Below are 25,051 nucleotides of genomic sequence, written 5' to 3'. Positions count from 1 at the left end.
ATATATTTTTACCAAGAATTCAAATAAAAAAAAAGCTTAATAATTGTTTTTAACAATCATAATGATGTCATAAATATTATAACTTTTTTTTAAAAATATTGGACAACATCACATACATTACTCTGATCCATCAATGTTAAAGTAGCTAAAGCACTTGTGTTATGGAAAATCAGAACTAACGACGGTACCACAAACACCTAGACCCAAGGCAACATAGAAAACTAATGAACTTTTTCTACGTCGACTCGACCGGGAATCGAAACCGGGACCTTGGAGTGGAGTACCCATGAAAACCGGTGGACACACTTCTCGACCACGGAGGTCGTCAAATAACTATTATTATTATTTTTTTTTATTTTGATAACCATAGTAATCTAATTCAAATAATAGTAATTAATTTATGTATTCCATATAAGGGTTTATATATTTACTTAGTCTAGACAAGTGATAACTCATGCAATAATTTATGTAAAGTGTAGTAATTAATTAGCAATTGTAGCGACGCGCGATGTTTAATGTCACTATTAGAATATATTGTTTTATAGATAACTTATTTTTAAAATGATAGACTTTTTTTGTGCTCTTATTAGTAGCGGCCGTGGCTTGTGGGACCCGAAATCCATCCTTGTTCCGCTGATCAAATCCTAAACAAGACTTTAAAAATGTGCTTAGTACCTACATAATTTCATCAAGATCAAAACACTACACTCTACAGCCATCTAGACTTTTTACGCGGTACTATTATTCTTTTAACGAACGCGTCCAATACGCTGGGGGAATCCCCGTCTTTGTAGCGGGTACTTTCCCATGTATCCATGAATGAATATAATAATAATGAATATGCAATAATAATGAAATTATCTCTTGTGTAATTATGTAATTGAATTAATGCAAAAGTATGATCTTCTGTATAAGTACCTATATATTTTTCTTATTTTATATTCTGAAACGATGGTTACCTTATATATATATATATATATGTAATGTTATCTTTTTAATAACAATTTATTATGTATATTATATATATATTTATTATTATTTGCAAGAAAGTAAGTACAATGTGAAAGTTATCCTTGTTTTTGGAAATAATACAAAACATTAGATTGGAATAATACAAAGCATTTATTCGTTGTTACCCCAGTAAGTATATCAAATTATTAAGAAATCTGTTTGAGAAAACGTACGTTTTGGAGAAAATCTACTTTTTATCTACAAGGCACGTCGTCGGTCGCGATATTTATTTATTATTACGTGACGCGGTTTGAACTCCTTTACAAAAGGGGGTTGCCATAGCAATTTCCATTCATCTGGCAACCCTGGCAGGATATGAGATTCGAAAACTTCAGAGTTGAGTAGATCACTAATATTCTTGAAGTATAAATATAGAAAACTTGAATTTATTATTATTAGTTTATTTTAATCAAAAAATATTATGACAGAAAAAAATATGTAGTAAAAAGTATTAAAAACATAACAACTATTTATTGCGAATGAATTAAAAAACTACTAGAAATATAAATATATCTATGTTTATAAATGCGACAGTATCTCTGTCTGCTTGTCTGTTGTTCTTTCAAGACCAAACCACTGAAGCGAGGGTGATGAAATTCGTTATAAAGAAAGCTTAAACTCCAAGGAAGGAAATAGGATAATTTTTTTGCCTAATTTCTGACGAACAACCCGCGTGCGACAATTACTTATACCATAAATATATTAAGGCCTTATTTTTTTTTATTTTATAGTCGCAGGACGATTAAATGAACTTCTTCATAATACGTGAATAACACAGTTAAACATGTAATACTTAAACATAAATACATCCATCGGCTTTCGTTACTTAGAAATTTATCATGAAAAGGATTCGAGGAAATTTTTCTTCAAAAATTATAAAGAATATTATATTTCAAATTAAGTTTGAAGTGTCTTTAATGCAGTCATGTTAATGTCCGTTAGATATTTCGCAGTTCCGTGATAGAGACTTGGCACGGATACCCTTCGCGGTATTGCGACTCTGTAGCGGAAACTTTCCAGAGACTACTATCTTATTATGTTAGTTCTACTTTTTAGTCTTTTTAGAGGTTCATTTGTTCTATATTGAAGTCCGAAAACTCTTAACTTTATCTTAAAGCTGAAACTATAAAAGACTTTAGAAATGAAAGTTTATAAAATGTCATTTTAATAATTCAATAGCTTTAAAATTATAGACAAATAATTATTTTGTATCTGCTCTTCGATTTGTGTGTGTGTGTGTTTGTTTGTGTAGAAAAATCTTCACCATTAAACGTCAAACTAGCTGTAGGTACAGAGGTCTGTTTTTTTTTTTAATAAAAAAGAAAATACTTTTGATGTAAAATAAGCGGAGTTGTAAGCATTATTGAATTACTTGAACACAAAGCCTAATTGGCAGACAACCTTGAGCGCGAGACCCAAGAGGTGTAAGTTCAAATTATGTTTTTTCACAAGTCGGAAAATTTATATAATTTTTAATTTCTGAACGTTTTACAGGCTAAAATGAAAACACAACCCTATTATGTCTTACTTATTTACAATAAGGATATATTCAGAGAGAGCCGAGATGGCCCAGTGGTTAGAACGCGTGCATCTTAACTGATCATTTCGGGTTCAAATCCAGGCAAGCACCATTGAATTTTCATGTGCTTAATTTGTGTTTATAATTCACCTCTTGCTCGGCGGTAAATGAAAACATCGTGACGAAACCTGCATGTGTCTAATTTCAACGAAATTCCGTCATATGTGTATCCACCAACACGCATTGGAGCAGCGTGGTGGAATAAGCTCCTAATCTTCTCCACAAAAGTAGAGGAGGCCTTAGCCCAACAGTGGGAAATTAGCAGGCTGTTACTGTTATATATTTAGAAGCCGTACTCCGTTCAGAATACTATACGGCTAACGATATGAAAATCACAAGATCGACCCTGAGGCTCTTATTCCCTTGGGCTATTACTGTACCCACTTACTGAACAAGCTTCACGTAGTTGGGGCAAAAATAGGAATATTAGTAATGTCACCGTTTTAATGCCCGTGTCGTTTCGTGTAATGGCTACGGTTTGAAAATCGTAAGGTTTCGAGTTCGAATCTTAGGCCATGTCAGTAAACTTTATTTTTCAAACCCCTGACCTTGATAGTGTCTAATACTCTTGCGCCTCAGACAACAACATTCTGTTCCTGCACATAATACGTCTCCGGCTGTAACCAGTGTAGTGATTTTGACCATCGGTTAGTTAGTTTGTGAAATAGAGAGTGATTTTTTTTTATAGTGTTATTATAATTCGTACAGTAATATACCAGAGAGTAAGTGATCACAATTTTTAACACGACTTTGTTAAAACGCTTTATATTAACTAAACCCTTAAATGTAACACAACTGATAGTAAGTGTTACTGTCGCCCATAGAAATCGCTAAGGTGCCGCCAACCTTTGGAAGTAAGATATTATTTCGCTTTGCCTGTAGTTACATTGGCTAACTCATCCTTCAATATAGCATAACATAAGAATAACAAGCATTGCTGTTTCGCAATAGAATATGAGGCTGTACCTACCCAACGGCTTTCACAAAAGCCTTACCATCTAGTAACGTATTCCTTATGTACTGTAATATCTTTACATCACTGGCTAGTCTTCAATGGCACTGTACTTGAAATCGGATAACCTAGAAATCATCAGATATTAAACAAAAGGAAATTAAAATTCAAAGTTTATATAATGAGGTAGCACTTACGGCTTAGATGTGAGTATCAGCCGCTTAGGTAACACGTGACGCCGACACATGATACCAACTATTAATCATCACTACCTTTAAATTGGAAGCGAAACCGCCTTCGAAAGTTTAACCTAAAATATTAAAATACCCACAAGACCTTGGGACGGTATTTTGATATCATTTTATTATAAATTGTGTAGAAAAACCTGTTTTAAAAAAACCTTTATGTTGCGATGAATTTACGCATTTTTTGGGAACGACAGTTGATGTTATTATAATAACATCATGTACATACATACAACTACATATAAGTACGTTGTGACATGCTTTTTAAACACGTCACGATATGGTAGTCACCGGTATAGTATGAGCCCCGTCGTACCGTGCGACGAGGCACGTTACGATATCATGATATGATTTTTTACAGTGTAACGTTGATTTCCACGACTTCAAGTCGCAACGGACACGCCACGGCGTCGTCATTTCTTAATGTATTTTATGAGAAGAACCAATTCAAAATATTCTTTATTCAAATAGTCTTCTATAATGAATTAAGAATTGTCATTTTGCAGGATTCAATTGTAATGTAAAGCATCCACTGGTTTGAAATGTTGATTTCGCTGATGAGGAACTCAGTTATTTTTATCTGTTACTAAGCTTTATGTTACATTATCATTATTATTATTAATATGCAATTCAATTTATATATTCTGAATTAAACTGAAGGATAAAATCTATAAGTCTTTTTTATTAATGTTTATTTAAATTTATTAATTTGCAAAAATACAATTATGATCGATAATTACTTTATGGATCCTTAAGACCGTCGTCATAGGGACAAGGGACAAGGGACTTTCCCTTTAATTATCTTTTATTAATTTATTTTACTATAACGATAATATACCACGACTACACAATAAACAAAAAACTGAATAGTTTGTTTATTTTTGGAACGGAGTTCTTTTGCGCGGCTTACAGTAGAGGAAATGGTAAATATCTTCACATAAGGAAACAGCGATTCTTAAAAAAGTCTATGCGTAGGTTGTTTAACATTACGCTATATTCACTTGGACGGAGCAAAAACAGCTAGTATCGTTAAGAAGTACAGACACTTATAAAAACGCTTTTTTTATGTGAGAGAAAAGGCCATTTAATAAGGCTAATAGTAAAGTGTATTTCAGTCTTTAAAATTTAATCTCGTCACTTCTATAGGGCAGAGTCTAGACAAAGGACACGATTGTTCTTCCGCTTTACATCGCTAAGAGGCCAGTAAGCCATTAAGTTTTTAAGACTCAATGAATTTTTAACAAGACTATGTAAATACGCTTTAAAATAACTAAACCCTTAAAATGTGTTTATTTATTATATTCTCCATTTATGAATGTAATAGAATCCTCCGAATCAGTTTTTACTCACTACCGGCTTTCCAAATAATAATTTGTTTTTTGATGAATGACTAATTGAAATTTTATTTGAGAATATAGCGTTTAGTCGTAAATTGGTATTTAATGGAAATGATATTGGTACCATATATACACTTAAAATAGTTTCTACTTTGAATGAATGAAATGAAAAAAAAAGTCGAGTTGTTTGTATTAATTTATTGACTCTTAAAATATAACTTGAATACTTTATAAATGTTCTTTAATATTCTAATCGCATATTTACCTTTAGTTTTTCCTTTCATTGAAGTAGCTTATACTTATTTTTTGTGTAGCTATATTGACTTAGGTTTTTTCCAAGACTCGATCTCCATTGTTATATATAATAACGACCAGTTCATTCCGGACCTATAATAAAATCAAGGGCTTTTAACTGCTTCGGTTCTGCTGGGAAACAGATGCTGCATCTCATGGAGCTATTGAATGGAGCTATTCGATGCTTTGTTCGTTATTTCATTCTTTCGAACTACCTTCAAATGAAGCTGTAGCGATAATAGTGAACTTTTCTTTTTGTTATTTTCTAAAGCGCTCGGATACTTGACATCGTTGAAAATGCATTTCATTTTGGAAATGTTACGTTATAAATTACATTTTACAATTATTGTTATTGAAAAAAAAAACAGAGCTATTTTATCAACAAAGGGAATGACGTACGAATAGTTTGTAATGTTAATAAGATTGTTTTACGTATTTCGACTGGACTTATCTTTTTGAATTTGCTATTGTCCTATAATTATTTAAACTTTTATTTACATTCCAAACAACATTTAATTGAATGAATGAATGAACAAGATTCTTTAGCCAAACAAAACAACCAACTTTTCTGACAGGTCTGTTAAAATAATAATAATGCGAATTTATTTAACATTTTTTTTTTGTTTATAGGTCACAATAACTTAGAGATGATAAATCGGGATAAAAAAACGTTGTACCTTATTTTGAAGTAGGTTGTGACTTCGTAATGAATTTCATTCAAAGGACCGTTTCCTGTTTCACTTAAGTTAATTGAAATACCCAGCAATTTCGTTTTTACGCTTATTTAAGCGCTGGCTCCGTTGTAACTCAAGCTTTACTTGCTGTGAAATGTTCTAAATTTATTATTGAAACTTAATGTAAAATTAAACATTTACGACTTTACCGATAAATATGCTGTTAAGGAGTTGATTTGTTAAAAAATTATGTCGTAATGTTCTAAATTATTACTAAGAATTTCGGAAAATCATGTCTTTACCGAACACTTTGAAGTGTAATATTTTACTGCTAAATAAGACGTAATCAGAATGTTTTTTTTTTGTTTTGATGTAAAATTAGTAAAGGCCCCATTTTAAGGAATTACTAATATTCCTATTTATCCCTCCAATTAAGTTTTAAGCTAGAAGTTGGGACGACATTAGCCCAAGGGGTCAGGGTCGATCCAGTAACTTTTTAGATCTCGGCAGCCTGTAAACCATTGCCCTATTGACACTTTTATATATTTTGATATATTTATTTATTTACGATATATTTGTACCATACATAATAAAATAAGTATCGTCCCTTTAAAAATACACACAGAATGACTTCCAAAGAGAAATAAGTATGAAAAGCATGTTTATGACTTGAAGAGATTTCTTCCATCAAACCCGAGAAGAAATAAAATGTACACAGATAAAGTAAAGATTGATAAGTAAAAATTCACTATATATCTTCGTCTTGTTGTCATAATTTCTCTAATCTCAAGAATTTTCAATAATTGCCAATGTCTTTCGCATGAACACGCCACACTTAACAAATCGTTAAGTACAAAGGCATTAAATCCAGTGTAATGAAGCCTAATAGTTCAATTCCTTAATATTTTATATTATGCATGAACCTTTACAATACTTGACTGAAAGCAGTCAAAACTTTACATTGCAAGGCTAAATTATACACGCTATCTGGTTACCATATAAAGTAGTATAGATTGGCCGAGCTCCAGCCCGTTGAGGCTCGTCCCGCTCCGGGTCACGCCGTCACAGGGGACAATTCTGCAACTAGATGGCTTTAAATCCAATTACTTAGTCGTAAAGTTGCAGGTAAATCTGTAGGCATTTTTAATACATAACGTACTTTATAAGTTTACGTTTTGTTTAATTCAAGCCTTCGATTTAATTATATGCTTTGTTCTTTGTATTTGCAATTAATTGACCTATTTTTTTTAGTGCATTAATCTATTTTAGTATTATGTAATATGTAAAAAATACTATCGATTTTTTTTTTTGTTTTGTGTTAATACGAATGATCATAACGTTTTTCAAATGTTTTGTATGGAGCGTTAAATTTGATATAATCTTTTAATCCTAATGTTCATTGGTCAGTAAAATGACGAATACAATTGAATAAACATTAGTTAAAATAACTTTTGCAAATAAGAACGTGACCTAATTGTCTACATTATCTGGTATCATACGAATCGGGATACATTGGCGTCACTCCAACCCGCCCGTCCCGTTATGGGTCACGTGGCTATGTCACACAGGACAACAGTGTCTTGCAGTCAATTCGCTTTGAATCCAATTACTTAGTTGTAAAGCTAGGTACTAAGACCACTAATTATGGTTGGACAGAATTTAATATAACAGGGATTCCGAAAATCATTAAAATAATAGTTTTTTCTACATTTCAGCAAGAGATATACAATCTTTTATAATAATTTGTAGCCTGTATTTTAACTCGCGTTACATTTGAATGTTATATAATTATAATGTTTATAACATGTTAAATATAATTGACGAAACAGAGCGTCTAGAGATATTCCTGGCTGTTATTCTCGTTAAAATTTACATTCGAAACCCGTTTTAGCTTTCAATTACATAATGATATCTTATAAGTAACGATTCAAAAATAACAAATTTCTTCATGATAAATATACAGAAGTTTTTTTTTTAATGTTATATGGGGCAAACGAGCAGGAGGCTCACCTGATGGAAAGTGATCACCACCGCCTCTGCAACACCAGGGGGGTTGCAGGTGCGTTGCCGGCGTTTAGTTAATAAATATATAAATAATAATACATGATTGAATACATTTTATGAGTTTTTAATACAGTTTGTTATATTAGTTGACGTTAATGCTAATTTTTTCGCTCCCTAGGGTCGAGACTTGATTGTAGTCATGGTCTTCTCAATAATGTTGAGATGATTGTGATAAACACACATTCTTAGTGTCATTATTATATACATATGTGTACTAGCTATGCCCGAGACTTCGTGCGCATTTGAATTTAACAAAAAAGTTATTGTTGTAGCCTAAGTTACTCCTTATTACATCAGCTATCTGTTAGTGAAAGTCGCGTCAAAATCGGTCCAGCCGTAACAGAGATTAGCCGGAACAACAGACAGACAAAAATTGAAAAAAAAGACATTTTAGTATATGTACCGTGTATACATATACCAAATATATACACAGTATAAAGCGGTTATTTTAATATTACAAACACACACACCAATCTTATTATATGTATAGATGTATGTGTGTATGTAGCGTGTGATTGAGGGTGGAATTAAGATATTGTAATTAAAGATCAGACGACGAATTCGTATGTCTTTATGTGCACTGTTCGTATTTAACGAATAGTGCACATAAATAAATGTATAGCTTATATTTTATAAATAAATATATTGTACAAAACTTTAGCATCGCTAGAAAAATATAAAAGTAGATAGCGTTTATCTCCTATTTCAACTTAAGTCACCGTTACTTATCTAATATTGCGCTACGTGTATACACTGCCAAGGGACAATACTGTCTGTGTCCTCAAAAACTTCGAAGTCAATACAGTTAAATATTATATTAAATAGTTACATACGATATAAGTTATGAGGCCACATAGTGAGATATATTATAAAATATTACACTCCCTAGTATTTTGAGATATTTTTTTCATTTTTAATATTGCGTGACAATTTTTTTATTAATTTATAATATATAATAAAAAACCGCACAGTGCAATTAAAATAATAAAATTAAAAAATATATTATTTACTAGCTGAACCTGCGGCTTTAGTCGCCCGAAATTTATAAAACAATAACTACGAAAACTTTCTACCCCGATTTCACCAACAAACCAAACCAAATTTCATCGCAATCAGTTCAGTGGTTGAATAGGTAACAGAAGTTACTTTGCATTTATAATATTCGTATAGAATGCCTCATGTGCCCCTACATGCATTTGCATATCTTTTGCCTCAATGGCCCCAAAAATGTGATACGTACCTGCTTACCCATTACAAATATTTACATACACGCATTCCATTTCAATACGATTTTACTGATTCAATCACTCGTCAAATTAGATAAATATTGTGAAGATTCAAGATTAGCAAATGTTACATAAATAATTTAACAATTGAGTTTGAATTTTAATATGAAGGTATAAGCCATTAACCAAACCAAACTTACTGTTTTCAAACAAAATCAGGAAAATCTATAACAGGAATGGAAACTATTAGCCGAACTCTTTAAGCGAGGCCACTCGTCCTTTTCACCCTTTTAGTGAATAAATGAAATATAATGGATGAGTTTACGCATCGGATCCGGTCTTGAATCCCGAATTAGTTTAACTTTAATTTATATTACCCGATTTCAAATGCTTTTCGATGTTAGATTAAATTGTTTGCAAACATTTGTTCATGGGAAAGTTATCGAAAATATAAGACTAATGTTTACCTGATGAGATAAAACAATTACAGTCAGATATAACTAAATCATACAATTACAAAGGTTTGTTTGTGTCATTGTGTATTTAATTTACTAGACTTAAGTGCGGACTAGATTTCAGATGATAGTTAATATTATCTAAAGTCAACCCATTTATCAGTAGAATTTCTGCGAAAAATTTAGCTTGACTTGCTTGTATTTATTTTTAGGGTCTCAATTTTTTCTGTAACCTACAGTGTATCGTTCCTTTAAGTATGGGACATTGTTTGAATAACGCTATTCTATACATTTTACGCTCGGGATCGAAACAAGAGGGCTATTATCAGCATCGGTGCGAGGCCTTCGTTACAAGGATGTTGCGATAAACCATCGTTTTTTATCTTATTAAGAGCTGGGATTTTCTCGAGAATTTAAACACTGGCAGTGTTCTTGGACAAAAAATGTTTACTTCATTTCGTTTCGTTGAGACTTGAAAAGATTTATATAAGTCTACAGCGTCGGTGATACGATAATGGAATAGAATTTCTAAGATTTTACGAACAGAAAAGTATTAGTTTGTTAAATTAATACCATAATATTTTTAGACGTAATTAGAAGATTGCTGTTTTATTATGTTTTATATAAGGAGCGTTTTTATGAAATTAGTAATGTTCTTTGTTAAAGTTTTGACAAGATTATGTAACATGAATGATAGCTAGGAAAGTAGAAAAGATATTTTGTAAACATAATTTGGTAAAGTTCAAACATTCCAAACATTATAAATCAGGTAGACTAAGTGATTTATAATGATTGTAATGCATTACCCTCCCTTTTTACCTTTCCTCCATGAATTCCATTGTCTGCAATCACGACACTTACTACTGATTTCATTTATTCATCAAGAAGATTGTACACTTCTTGTATCGTGAACCCTGGTTTCGACTGCCAGTTTTTGACCATACTGATGTAACTCTGTCAAAGCTTCGGAAAAAAGTAATAAAAATAGTTATAGGTCTTAGGCAAAATCTGGTTATAATATATAAAATGTAAGGAGATTATTTTGCTTGAATTTTTTTAATACAATCAACGTGATCTTTATTATTGACAGAGTTGTATATTGTGTGAGGCAATGAGCAGTCAAAATTCATGTTTTTAATTAAACTGAAATATTCAGCCCCGCGTCTACTTATACGGGCATTTATCTAAGGACAGAATTCTCGTAACAAAGGCCTCTCAGTCAGATTAAATTTCCGGCGGGTCCACTCCAGTGCTAGAATGTTCTTTATTACTCCGTTACAAAAGGCTTCACTGCTCTCCAGAATTAGAATCTCATTCATTCCCCTCTCGGTTTACTTTTGTCCACTTGCAGGTACTTGTTCTTATGGTCTTCCTCTTTTTAATTGTTTCTTCGCTCTCCACTTGATGTTCTGTTAAATTTATTGTATCTCTTAACTTTACGAGTTTTGCAACAAATGGTTTGCGCTTTACTGCACTAGTCGTTACCTGTCGCTTTGTGTGCTACGGTATTGTGATCTATATTATCATTTAAAAATTCTGTGGAATAAATCCTAACAAAAAGTTCTTATTTAACATCATAGCTTATTGGTTTGCAAACTTTATTATCTAGTAAGTAATTATCCATTTTTTTTGTTAAATGGTTTTTGACCATTTCCCTTGCTGGAGACTTGGAGCTTATTCCATAAGCCTGGTCTAGTTGATTATTTTAAATATGCTCATATTATTTTAGTTATGGATATTTAATTTTGATAGTTATTAAAATTAAATTTTATATTTTTGGACGTAAAAAAGTACAATAATCATGAAACCATTGATGAATTATATGTTTTTAATCTCATTATCATATAAATAACAAAGTGAGTCAAATAGCCTCAATATAGGTCCTTAACCTATTGTGCTTTGTTACAATAGTCATTAAATAATATTATTATAACCGGATGAAACAAAGAATAGTATTAAATAAGGAATAAATATCCAATAAAACGGGGCATCTTTATTTTGTCGTTTTATGGCGTGCGAGGGTTATATCCTCCCTGAATGAAGGCGTTACGCGCTACAATGTCGTTCAGAGAGTTTGGGGCCCACAAGCCCTGCACAAACTGCCACTTAACACTTTATTAGGTTGCAATAAAACAAACATTTGCTATTCCATATAATGGAATTGTATCGCGTAATTTATTTTTATTAGTATCTATCATGCGTAGTCTAATTTTATCGATTAGAATAATATTATTTAATTTATATGTATTCGATGTTTTGTATTGTCTAATTTATGTATAATTCGACTAATAAATCGTGCTTAGAAATAATTTAATATTAAGTAATTTCTGAACGTATTATGAAAGTATTGTAATATTTGGCATGGCTGGTCTGTGTGGAGAAAGAATTTGTTTATTGCTGCAACATATTCTAAGGTATAACGAAATGTTTCTCTTTAATATTGAATAACGGCATATAATATCATTTTTAATTTAATATTCCGAATATCATGAAATCGTTTATTAAATTATGGAACGAAACGAAAATCTTTATAAAATATATTGTAAATAATACGTTCGAGCAGCTTTGAAAGACGTTTATTAAAATATAAACCCTTTTATTAAATACTAACACCCCGTTAATACCCTACTGCTGGGTAAATGCCTTCTCCTTATGAAATAGATCTAAAGCTTATTACAATGCCGGTTGATAGATTCACACGTGGCAGAGTTACAGCCGACATATTGCCGTTGAACACGAGAGTATGCATGAAGCACCAGATGTGTATATATAAATAAATAAAAATACAGCCTGGTGGCGGACGGACTGACGGACGGACAGCGGAGTATTTTAGTATTAGATTCCCGTCTTACCCTTTGGGTACGGAACCCTAAAAATCTATGTTTTAATCAATGACGTATTCGATACGATATCACACACCCGGCCATTCGAACGTGAGTAATGAACAAGTACCCAAACAAGCATAATTTATCCGTTTAATTGATATAAATATTGATAAATTATTACCAAAATACAAATCAGAATTCATATCTAAACAAAAATAAAGCACCGAAAATTCGCTTATTGAAATCTGAACGTTACAGTTCGTTAGTTATAAAAATCAGAATAGTTCTAATTTCTTAGAAATCGCAACGGCGTGATATTCCTGAAATCTATATTATCTGTTAAAACAAGTCGGTAACTTTGACTGACATTAATCGCCATTGCTCCCCGTATGAAAACAAAGCCAACCTTATAAAAACGTTGATTTATAGTCAAACGTATCTGGTATCGTATAAACAGTGCAGTCATTGAATAAGACTTTTTAATTTGGTCGAATTTTACGATCCCATCCTACATTATACGTACTATGTTTATCATAATAAAATTATTTCGTAAATGACACACATAATACAACTAATTAAAGTGTACAGTTGAATTTAATGGGTGCAATAAGTTTGCAACACATATCTCCAAGCTAGAAGCTATGCATACCCTTTATAAATGAGCTGATTTCCATGTGTCTTAGTGTTATTGCTTTTTCTTCCGAGCTGACATTAGATAAGTCCAAATAAGCCTTACTATTTTGCCGCAACTTCCAAGAACCTATTAAAAAACAATAAATAATCTTGTGTTTTAGTATCGGGGGTTCTTATCAAAACATACTTATTCAAGTATTTACAAGTACAGCTGAAAAACCATGTGTACCATCTGTTCTATTCAATGTGAATTCTAGCGTAAGGAACTGGCGAGCTTGATTTTGTCTTTTAAATATATATCTGATTCATTATAGCACGAAATCTTTCTCTTTCGTGGATTTGCTTGAGACAAACCAACGTAAGCTTTCAAAGTTAATAATGTTAACTTTTTCTACTTGGTTACTACCAAGCTTTGTGCAAGGCTGTCTGTGTAGGTATGAAACACTCATCAGATATTCTACCGCTAAACATCATTACTCAGTATTATCGTGTTAAGGTTTAAAGGGTACGTGAGCCAGTGTAACTACAGGCAGAAACGACATAACCTCTTATTTCCAAAGGTTAGAGTTATTTGCTTTAACAATTCTATGGAAAAAATTATGGGCAGCAGTAACTAACACTAAGATGGTATGATCCCTACATGACATCTTAGTTCCGATGATTAGTAGCGCATTGGCGATGTAAGGAATGGTTAATGGGCGGTGGTGACCGCTTACCACCAGCTGACCTATTTGCTCGTCCGCCTATATCATATATATTAATAAAAAGGCATAATATTGATTTTTGCTGAATATTTCTTAACAGGCGGTGCATTTAAAACGGAAAAATCGTTAGCTTTGATTAGTAGCGAGCGCTCTTCGCTCAAAGATATTCAGGAGCTAATGAGGCATCCGTGGATCATTCATCATGGAGAGTTGTTATGACTTTGATGATAAATAAGGGAAATAAACTTTTTAAACAGGAAACGAGAACGCCACGTTTTTAGATATTTTACGCGTATATTTTTGTATAATATTCGATGTCAATTTTTGTTTATATCTAATGTTCTTATAACGTTTCACAAACATACATCATTGTCACAAATTTGCCAGTCGTGGTATCTTTATCTTATAATATCTATTGCGATATCATAGCCTCATAAATTTCGGAGATATAAGGTGACAGATATGAAAACGGAATGGTCATCAAACATATACTACACATACATACATATTGACACATTTTTTTTATTACATTTAAAAATTGAATTCTCTACAACGAAAAGTTTTTGAAGAAAAAAAACATGCTATATATTAAAGAAATTTTAATGAAATCTCAAGTAAATCACGTTTGAACGAATTTTCATTCACAGCACCCCATCTTAAAGGTCACCTTATCAAAAGCACCGGAGACATTGTAGTGCACCAGTGCCGTTACCTATTTCCGGTAAGTTATAGATATCTAAAGGTAGTCAACACAGTAATCTTTACAATTTGCCTTTAAAAATAATAGGTATTCACAAACGAAATAATGATCAAATCCATGCTAGTAATTAATACCTAATATTATTAAACATTCAAATGTAATACTCCCTCTGCCGATCACAGAATATCCAATAATCACTGCTACTGTATACAGTATTAACCAGTTCAGTTGATACACATTTTGTATTTTAGTGCTTGAAATAACGAAGCAAAATTTGTGATTATATGCGAAGCCACAGGTCATGTTAATTTTGTTGTAGTGGCGGGAGCTATGATGAACTAGCTCACATTAATACCTCGATTATTTCTACCATTAATCAAATTTAGCCATATTGATATGGATATAGATCACTTGGCATCTTGTTTGTATTTCTTATTAAGTACGGTTCTGTTTCATATCGTCATTATTGTTTGTGACTTAGAAATATCCGAATGATGGAAATCGTAAAGAACTGTTTCGTATAGCTAATGTGACTTCGTGTAAAATAACATGTGGAACTTGTATGAAGATAGTCGCCAAGGAAAGTATAAATGGGGAAGTACCGTTGAGTTTTTATGACTTAATTCTTGTTTATAATTCAACTCATGCTCGCCCTTAAAGGCAAAGATCGCGAAGAAACGCCTACTTATCTGCATATGTAGGGTAACATTCTGCCACGCGTAGTAGAGCTGCTTGCTAGAATAACCCAGTACATGTGGCTTTTCCTCAGCAATGAGACATACAAAATTAAGAAAAAGTTGATGTTAGGCTGTTTCTTGTTGTATTACTGATAGTAGTGATGTTTAATTTGTCTTCCGATATCGATAAGTACGAAAATATCGTGGTACATTGAGAAATCTATCTAAATCAGTAAATATAATTAAAAAAGGTTTTTTTTTTCATTTAAATGATATGTTTTTGTGTTGATTTTATTCTATAGTTGGAACTTCAAAGTTACAGTTTAAAACGAAATGCAAACAATCCAGTAGGTTATTTATAATATAATTAGGGTTGTAATCATTTCAATATTTACTTGATTAATATTTACAAATGAAATATTCGACCTTTTGAACCATAAAATAAAACGTACCTGTGATTAATTACGTACAAAATGTTCTGAAAAAAACAATTTTATCCATAGTTTCACGCCTACGCGTTTTTCAAAGTGCCTCATAATCGTTTTTCAAATTCATTTCTGGCATGCCGTTAAAAACACTACAATTATTTGTTGAAAATAAAACGATAAATTTTGGGATAAAACATTTTTAAGTAAGACAATATAAATTAAAATCTATTTGTAAGAATAGAAATAGACAAATTTAAGAATCTGTCTTCTAAATATAAAGAGGTTATATTAGATGCGCGTGGCGGCGATTTTAGACCGTATTGTAAGGTAAAAAAAGCAATTATTATTATTAATAGCGTTTTTCGTTTTTTGAAGACAGTTTTACTTTTATTTATTTAAATATTCTTGGTTAATAAATAATAACATAATTGCAACAAGATCTAAAACAATTTTACAAAAAGTTCTCCGTCATTTGGATGCCTGGATTTATATAGATGTATATTTTTTAATAAATGATATTTTATAGTAGTGTATCGTACATAATAATATACTTGATTTATAGTGATTTTATATAGTATTCGTATAATAAATTGATCATGGCGCGATATTACAAGAGGCTTAACAGATATACTGTCAATTAGGGACTCGTAGAGTGGTCGTGAGTTCGTTTTAATCACTCTATTCATAATAACCTGCCTCATTAATACTAATGGCATATTATCGACTATTACCAAAGTGTTTTCAACAGCTTTTAATAGTTTTGTTTTGCTTTGTTAACCAAATATAATTTAATAATAAATTGTAATTTTTCAATAAAGTAAATATGCTGCTTGGTGTTAAAAATATGCACGCACACAAATTAAAATAAAAGTGTACAAATTAAAAAAATTGTGTATCTAAGCAAAGGCGCAGACAAAATGTCTGTAAAATAAAATACCAATATATAGAGTACTTATTGCATTCGTAGCGAATAGATAGCACTATGTAAAATGAGAGCTTAGCTAAGAGAATAATACGTTTGTTGGTATTGAAAAAAAAATCTTTCACGTAGTAACCGAGGACGAACCAATATATATATATATTTTTTAATAGTTTATGAAAGAAGGACGAGCAGTTAATTGTCTTAGTATATTTAAAATACTAGCACGTAAACAAAAATATTTTTTAAACAGCGAACTTAGGGTTTAAACCAGCCGTGGGAAATTAAATGGCTTTAAAATTAAATTTTAATTAATATTTAATAAAACTATATACGTTCTAAATACTTAATAACTCTCATGAGGGTTTTTTTTTTGTCGACTTAAAGCCTATTTAAATGTATTTAACGTTATAAATAATACTTTACAAAGCGAATGTGTATGCTCAAGGCTTACCGAATTAACAGCCGTCATCACAACATGGACGTCGTCGCGCCGCTACGGCTACCAGTTCATTCTGAAACAAATTAACACATTACTCATATAATTACCTACATAAATGAAACCGCAAATTTACGTAACCAAACATATGTACAACTCCACCCACTATACATACAATAAAAATGCCCATTGATGGAGAGTCATTAGCGTCAATCGTAAATTGAATTAGACCAAAAGCAATATCGTAAATGCTTCTCAAAGCGGCTCGGCCTTGTTGACATCTCATATGTGCGCTGACTCAATGCAGTCTCCGGCTACGTCGCTCGCCTTACAGAACACAGTGGAAATTAATCTGCATAACACTCGAATATAGCCTGTAACACGTCGCGGTAAGATTCACAACGTTACGTCGTAAGCTGATAATAAGATACGTTGAGACAAATAGAATAGCCGCGTTCACAGTCAGTAGGGCAAACGTCCAAGTCCATTAATAAAATTGAATCAGACGAACATTCCGAGGCACAATATGTGCACGTGTGGGAATAAATAAAGACGCCGGAATGCCAGCGTACAGCGAAGCAAACGCCAGTAGTTGAATCTACTGGCATTATCACAGTCACTGGTAAATCTTCAAGCCAGTGACGAGATTTTCAAAACAATGGCAATATTGAACGGTTTTGCTATTAGATATAACCTCGTCAGATTTGATGGATAACACTACTATACATACATAAAATCACGTTTTGGTTCATCCCACTGGAATTATTACATGCAGCCACACAAACACATGTACAAGCATGTGTTATTTATGTTGCTGACAATAGTTCCACGAATATGATCGTAAATAGAACTTTAACATATAATTATAATTTAGGGATTTTATGATCGTAAAGAACATTATTTATGTGTGATATTTGAAGTTAGTTACTTCGTCAGGTATAACTATAGCGCAGCCCTATTATGGTATAATTTACAACTTTTCTCCGTTCATTTCCAACTGTTTAATGTGAACAGGCAGTGTTCCATATTTCACTTTACTCTAGAAATTTAGCGCTTAATAATATTTCATTTCATAATAATTGCTTAAAAGTCTACTTTCGAAAAATAGTTTGATTCTCATAACTTTATAAAAGTATAGTTCACTAAGATAATTGTCTTATAAAATTTTTATTTGGATTGCAATAAAGATATTATTTTATACATTTAAGATTCAAGGATGTTTTTAAGTATATCGTGATATAGATATAGATGTATTTTGACTGAACTAGTGCTGTGTTACAATAAAGTAAAATGATCGATAAATCTATTAAAATTTTCATTGCAGACTATAGTTAATGTTAATCGATATTCACTAAGCTAGCATAAAAAGTTTATAACGTATTAATACTGAAGCTAGCGAGACACAGGTGATCAAACGGAAAAGTCTGTGCCAAAAATAATGACCTACTAACGCCGTAATAATTAGTTTTCACCAAAAATAATGAGCTAAAATTATCAGAACCGAATTTTAATACTCTTTCGTGAAAGGCTGCGTAAGAATTAATTGTTATCCACCTGCCGTCAAATTAGTGTTATTAATCGTGTAATCTCGCCTTTGTGTTACGAATAATGATGAATTACTATTTTCATCAAAATGAGCGCAACATATTTAAAAAAACATTTGTTACGAGGCTTAAGCTTTTCCTGAACTCGTGACAGAATAATATGATGTATGGGTTTAGAAAAATACGTTTCTTTTTCTATATGACACTGGTAATGTTTTAAAATTGATCGATATTAACATAGTTTGCTTTTTTGAAATTTCTCGTACTAATACTATAAATGTGAAAATTTGAATGGACGAATGTTTGTTACTCAATTACGCCAAAACGGCTGAACGCATTTGAATAAACTTTGGTAAAAGAATAGATTATAGATTGATTACTTTAATCTCAACACCTGCATCCTCCCCCCTAGTGGAACTAGTTAAAATATATATTTATTTGTATATCCTTACAACACTGTCAATAATATCCTAGTAGGACAACGATTAAGTCTGAAATATAACGATAACTCTTGATAAACTTGTGCCTAATACAGAATTATGTTTATTTTTCAAATTACTTGATATATTAGTATCTAACTCCAAATTGAAAGCAGATCCTAATTTATGAAGAGGCTTGTTTACACTTATAAGATATTTTAAAATAAATATATAAAAAACCTTTCAAAAAACAAGCTTTCATTTATTTATGTTGTGTTAAGTAGACGAAGAGTACCCGTTATCATCTTTTGGCACTGTGATACAATATTTTTCCATTGTCATCGAAGTTACATGTCATTTATTTCAAATTTTAGCTCAATTGGAACATGAAATCAGTAAAAACTAGAATAAAATTGTCTAAAAATTAATGTTAGAACGAATTCAATTTAGTATACTCTTGTATAGACACCAGCACGGTGTGTGAAAAATTCCACCAATCAGTTCCAATATTGAACCCACACATACTAACAGGTGAAGTTAAATAAATGCGTCTGCGGATTTTGTGAAGCCAAAAGATTTTCGTTGATATATAACACCCACAGTTTGACGTAGAAAACGTTACGTTACTCGTATGATAACAAATAAAGATATTATTTCTGTATGGAATTGGAGTTCTCAATGTCATTGCATGCTCTGAGCTAAGACGAAGGAGTCGCCATGTTTTCAGGGTTGATCCGAATGTTCGAGTTTGACAATGCCTTGTAAATCTTCAAGCCTTGAATGTCATTGAAATTCAAATGAAGGATTTACCTTTTGAGCTATTTGTATAATAAACGGACATAATAAAGTAATGGTTAATAGAAGTAAGGAAGATCACCTCGTACCTCGAAATAAAGATAAAAAATCCTTAGATTTACGTATTTTATGCAATTTGCAAATAGCTCAACTATATTGTACACTACTAAGAGTTTGTGATTAAAATTAATCTTTATTTATAATACAATTCACTTAACTACTTATATCAACTTTCATTTGACTTCCAAAGATGTGATAATAGTTTCGTCGACGATCAAAACGCTAGTTTTTCGGAAATCTTATATATTAATAGCGTAAGCGGATTTTTGTCTTAGTGATTATGGGATCTACTAGATCATAATAAATATCATAAAGCGAAACTTTGATTAGCAAGCTCTCGACCAATGATATCACGTCATTTCGCTGTCAAATGTTGTTTTTTTATTTTTTGTCCTCTTTGGTTTGGAAATGGCTATAGGAGGTTTAGTATTTATTTCACCACGATTCTTCAATTCAAGACGGTGGATAGATGTGAGAAAGATTTTCATCCGATACATGCAGATGTTTGTTCACTGTCCATCGTATACATTTTTTAAATCAGTATTACATTTTGTTATTTTTATATTTTTCATGATCTAAATTTGTTTTTATATAAAGTAAATACCGATAGAAACCATTAATTATAATTTATTTTTAAATCTGTTTGAACTTATAAATAATATATTTTGTATGTACAAATAAATAATAATTTTCACATGACTCTAAATGTAAGCGTACTTGTACATAGCAAACATTTTACAAAACAAAAAATTTAATCCGATAAATCGACAACCGGAGGGCACATCACAACTCATTTCATTTAGTTGTAACATACCATTGAAACCTTTGAGCGATATCATTAAAAAAAGTACTATTTACGTTCAATGTTAAAAAATACACGGCCAAAATACGAATTACTCAGTTCAGAAGTCTAAACAAATAAAGCTCCCTTACATAACACGATAAACTCACACATTTACGAGTCCACATAACAAGCATTATACTTAATACACAATTTATATATACCTTCATAAATTACAACACAAATATGCATAAAGATATTTAAATTTAAAATATGACCAACCTTAACAACTCAAATAAGAGTCGCCCGATGTCGTATGAAAAATAAAATAAAAATATTATAAAATAAAGACAAAGCGTTGAGTTTATGAAGCGCGCCCATCATTTTTATCACTTTGCTTGAAAAACTTTAATAAAATGGAGACACGACGGCGCAGGTGAGATATTACATTTTTATGTGCAGCTTGTATTTAATATTTCATTCTATAAAAACGACGACCTCCGTGGTCGAGTAGTGTGTACACCGGTTTTCATGGGTACACCACTCCGAGGTCCCGGGTTCGATCCCCGGCCGAGTCGATGTAGAAAAAGTTCATTAGTTTTCTATGTTGTCTTGGGTCTGGGTGTTTGTGGTACCGTCGTTACTTCTGATTTCCATAACACAAGTGCTTTAGCTACTTACATTGGGATCAGAGTAATGTATGTGATGTTGTCCAATATTTATTTATTTATTTATTTACATATACAATAGTATATATGAACAACGAATGAATTGTATACGACCAGCTTTCATTTATAAAATTGGATATTTGAGACTTGTACGTGTACATTACATGCAGTATGTGTTTAGGACTGTGTATAGGTACATATGCGTTTTAAAAATATTTTACAATTATATTTAAGTCGGCTATGGTACACGTTTTTTGTTATTGAAATTAAAACATTACAGAGTTCTTCTTTGTTTTGTGGTGGTCATTTTTTACAGTAATGCTGTGTCCCGCTTAGACTTATGAGTGAGTTCATGAAACGATATTATGGGATATAATATATTGGTTTCCAAGGACGTTTTCAAACATAAACATAAGTATAAATTGTTAGTGTATTAAATATGAACTAATAGGGACAATCACATAACTATTTACAACTTAATTTTACTATGCTCAATGTATTTACATAAAAATGTACAAATCGGACTAAACATTCAACATTAATAGGACGTCGAACTTTAGGAAGAACGTCGTAAAGTATTATGTAAGAAGTATAAAAAGGATGGACTAGTTTGGTACGGGCGAACAAAATATGGGATAGGGAAACTTCGTCTAGTTCTAGTAGAGTGATATCTAACCCAATTTTTATAGGTGGATGGAACATGCACGTTCAAGTCGTAAATGACATCCATTTGAGAGGACACTTTGGAATGTCTGGTTATAGATATGCATAAAATCTACTTTTAGATTTTCATGAAACTTTCCAAACAGATGGTACAGTGGTTAGGAAGCGTTCATTAACCCATGATCGCGGGTTCAAATCTACGTCAAAATTAAATTTAATTTGCTTAATTTGTATTCATCCCGTGCTCTACGGTGAAAAACAAACACAAGTAAGCCTGAATGTGCCAAAATTCAATAAAATTTCACCACATGTGTATACACCAAAGGAAATTGAAGCAGAGTCAGGAATAAGCTCCATACCTTCTATCTTAAGGGTCAGGGCATCTTCGCAGCGAGACATTTTCAGCATATTACTTTGCTTTATTCCAAACACAGTTCGCGAATTTATACAGATTTCATTAGAGCACACAAGTCCTAAATTGAATTTTTAAAATATTCAGTACAGACACTAAAAATAAATCTTTAGTTATTTGATAAAGTAAACTGATTATAATGATAAAGGTACAAATGAAGACTTGTTATTTGTTTGTTTGAAATTAGTATCTGTGAAAGAATTTATAAATAAAAGAACAGATTCTTTTAGTATAGAGATGTTTGTAATGAGAGGGAAAATCATATTACAAGAAAGTAGGAAGCATGAATGAAAGGAAAAGATGTACTTTTTAGATTCAAACTTCAAGTTTATCAAAAATGTTTTTCTTTTTTAAATACGACGATTTATATAAATCTTTTGAAAAATACATCACAAACGCCAATTTAAAATTTACCAACGTTTAAAACAACGCTGTGAAAAAAATTATAGAACAAAGAGAAAAAAACTGGGAAAGACAACTACAGATATTCAGTAAAAAAATATATTTTCAGTTTTAAAAATCCATTCTCGCAGAGATTTTGTTTAAATGACAATAAAATAAACGATAGAAAAAGCCTGCGAACAAACCGCCGTGAGGCAAATAGCCAAACCATTAATAAAATTGAATTAGTGTCGTATTGGCCGACAATACTCGGTCACCGGACAGAGCGCTTGATAAATCTTTCAAACCGAATCAAATCAAAACATTGGCCTCCACAACAATAGAACAATGGCCAATTTACTAACAAGTCTTTTGACTGGTTTTTGGCGCGGAAAGATGGAGTTTGTGTACTTTCATGTTTTACAACGAATATTGAAAGCCGATTGTATTTTCAATCTTATTTAGATACAATAATCATGATATACGGATCCCTTTTGTGATTGTAAAGTTATTTGTGCATCTCCAAAGCCCTGAAAAATGTAGTCTTTGATGTCAACTATCAAATGTTTTTTTGTTATTTTTTGGTCTTAGAGTTAACAACGATTCTTGATGTAATTTATTAGGATTCAAGGTAATAAAATCCTTTAAATCGAACCAAATGAACCGACCGAATAGTCCAAAGGAATGTTCAATTGAAGTGGCGCGGTACATCACTAGCAAAACTGACCGCCACGAGGGCCAAAAGGTTCTCAGTTCTCAAAGGGAAGATGTAGCGTGGGCAGACTCCTTCAAGTTGGAACGAAGATCTTGTAAGGGTTGCGGGAAAGCGTTGGATGCGGAGAGAGAAACATCTGGCGTAGTGAAAATTCTTGCAGGAAGCTTTGGTCCAGCAGTGAACTTCTTCCGGTTGATGACATTGATATCGTAAATTCATGTAAGTATCAACATCAAAATTTAAATTACCAAATCCATCAGATTAACGCAACAGAACCAACACAAACAAAAAAATATTCATTAAATTTCAAACCATCAGAACCGACAGAAGTGGTCCTGGTGTGAATACATACACTGATCTTACTTGCAGATATATGTTTGTATATGATAGTTATGGCAATTGATTAACCAATATACAATTTGTTATAATACGATCTCATTCCTCTAAAACCCTCCCAACTCAAAAATATACGTACAAAACGTCCATGCTAATCGGTCAAACATTGTCGAAGTGAATTAATTTCAAACAGAAATACCATCAAACATTTTTTTGTAAATAATTAATCATTGTTTTATTTACATTTCATGTATGAGATGAAATAAAACATTGTTGAGGAAGCTTACATTCATTATAATAAAGTCTATGTAATATACCTTAATATGAGTTATTCAATTTTGATTTGATCCATAATTCTATAAAATAAGGCCAAAGTTAAAAACGGGCCAAACGGTATTTTCATGCGATTAACTTGTGTTTAAGTTCTCGTGAAAGAAAATATCATGAGAAAACCTGCAGGTAAATATACTCCAATCCAGTTCTCAACAGAAAAAGCGTCCTTTCCCCAAAATTAGGACATTTACAGACTTTACTTTTATATAAATAACTAATAAACTTCGTGATAGGGCTTTGTGCAAGTCTGGGTAGGAATCATTCAAACATCATATAATCTACCGCCAAACAGCAATTCCGTTTGTTCTGGTTTAGAGAGTGAGTGAGCCAGTGTGTTATGGCCCTTGTGCCTATAGCACAACGGACATAACATATTAGTTCCCAAGTTTGGTTGATCATTAGTAATATAAGGAATGATTAATATTTTGTATAATAACCATGTCTATGGGCCGCTTACCAGGTGGCCCATTTACCAGAGGGACTACTGAAATGAAATTAAAAAATATATAATATCAATCATAAATACATTTTCTTACGGTCTTTCTTTCTAAAAAGAAATAGACTAAGTAACTAAAACTTTTTCAGTGTAAATAATAAAAACGCGTTTATACTGGTGTAACATCTCGTAACAGGAAGGTCGAGACTCGGCGCCGCTTCAATGGGAGACTGTTCAAGGTCTGTTTATTCCACAATAAAACATTGTTTTACAACCAACATCGCCATTCCATGTTCCACAATGCGTAAACAATTTTCACTTCTTCCGCAATAAAGAAACGAGCATC

The 25,051-nt window shown here is 31.9% G+C and overlaps 2 protein-coding genes across 3 annotated transcripts in view; one reads left to right on the top strand and one right to left on the bottom strand.

The window, feature by feature from the left end:
* Nucleotides 1–25,051, top strand: part of LOC113399450 (isopentenyl-diphosphate Delta-isomerase 1) — a 234,456-nt gene that overhangs the window by 54,795 nt on the left and 154,610 nt on the right. The gene's annotated exons all lie outside the window — the stretch shown is intronic.
* Nucleotides 1–25,051, bottom strand: part of LOC113399405 (zinc finger protein 541) — a 241,694-nt gene that overhangs the window by 156,015 nt on the left and 60,628 nt on the right. For both annotated transcript variants that reach the window (XM_026638527.2, XM_026638529.2), the window contains exon 2: nucleotides 17,178–17,238. In XM_026638527.2, coding sequence (XP_026494312.2) covers nucleotides 17,178–17,195 — 18 coding nt within the window. In that variant the 5' untranslated portion in view covers nucleotides 17,196–17,238. The remainder of the gene's footprint in view (nucleotides 1–17,177; nucleotides 17,239–25,051) is intronic.

This window comes from Vanessa tameamea, chromosome 19 (assembly GCF_037043105.1).
Source record: "Vanessa tameamea isolate UH-Manoa-2023 chromosome 19, ilVanTame1 primary haplotype, whole genome shotgun sequence".
Taxonomy (NCBI): Eukaryota; Metazoa; Arthropoda; class Insecta; order Lepidoptera; family Nymphalidae; genus Vanessa; species Vanessa tameamea.
Note: the sequence above shows the minus strand (reverse complement) of the source record. Positions and strands in the feature narration are given on the sequence as shown.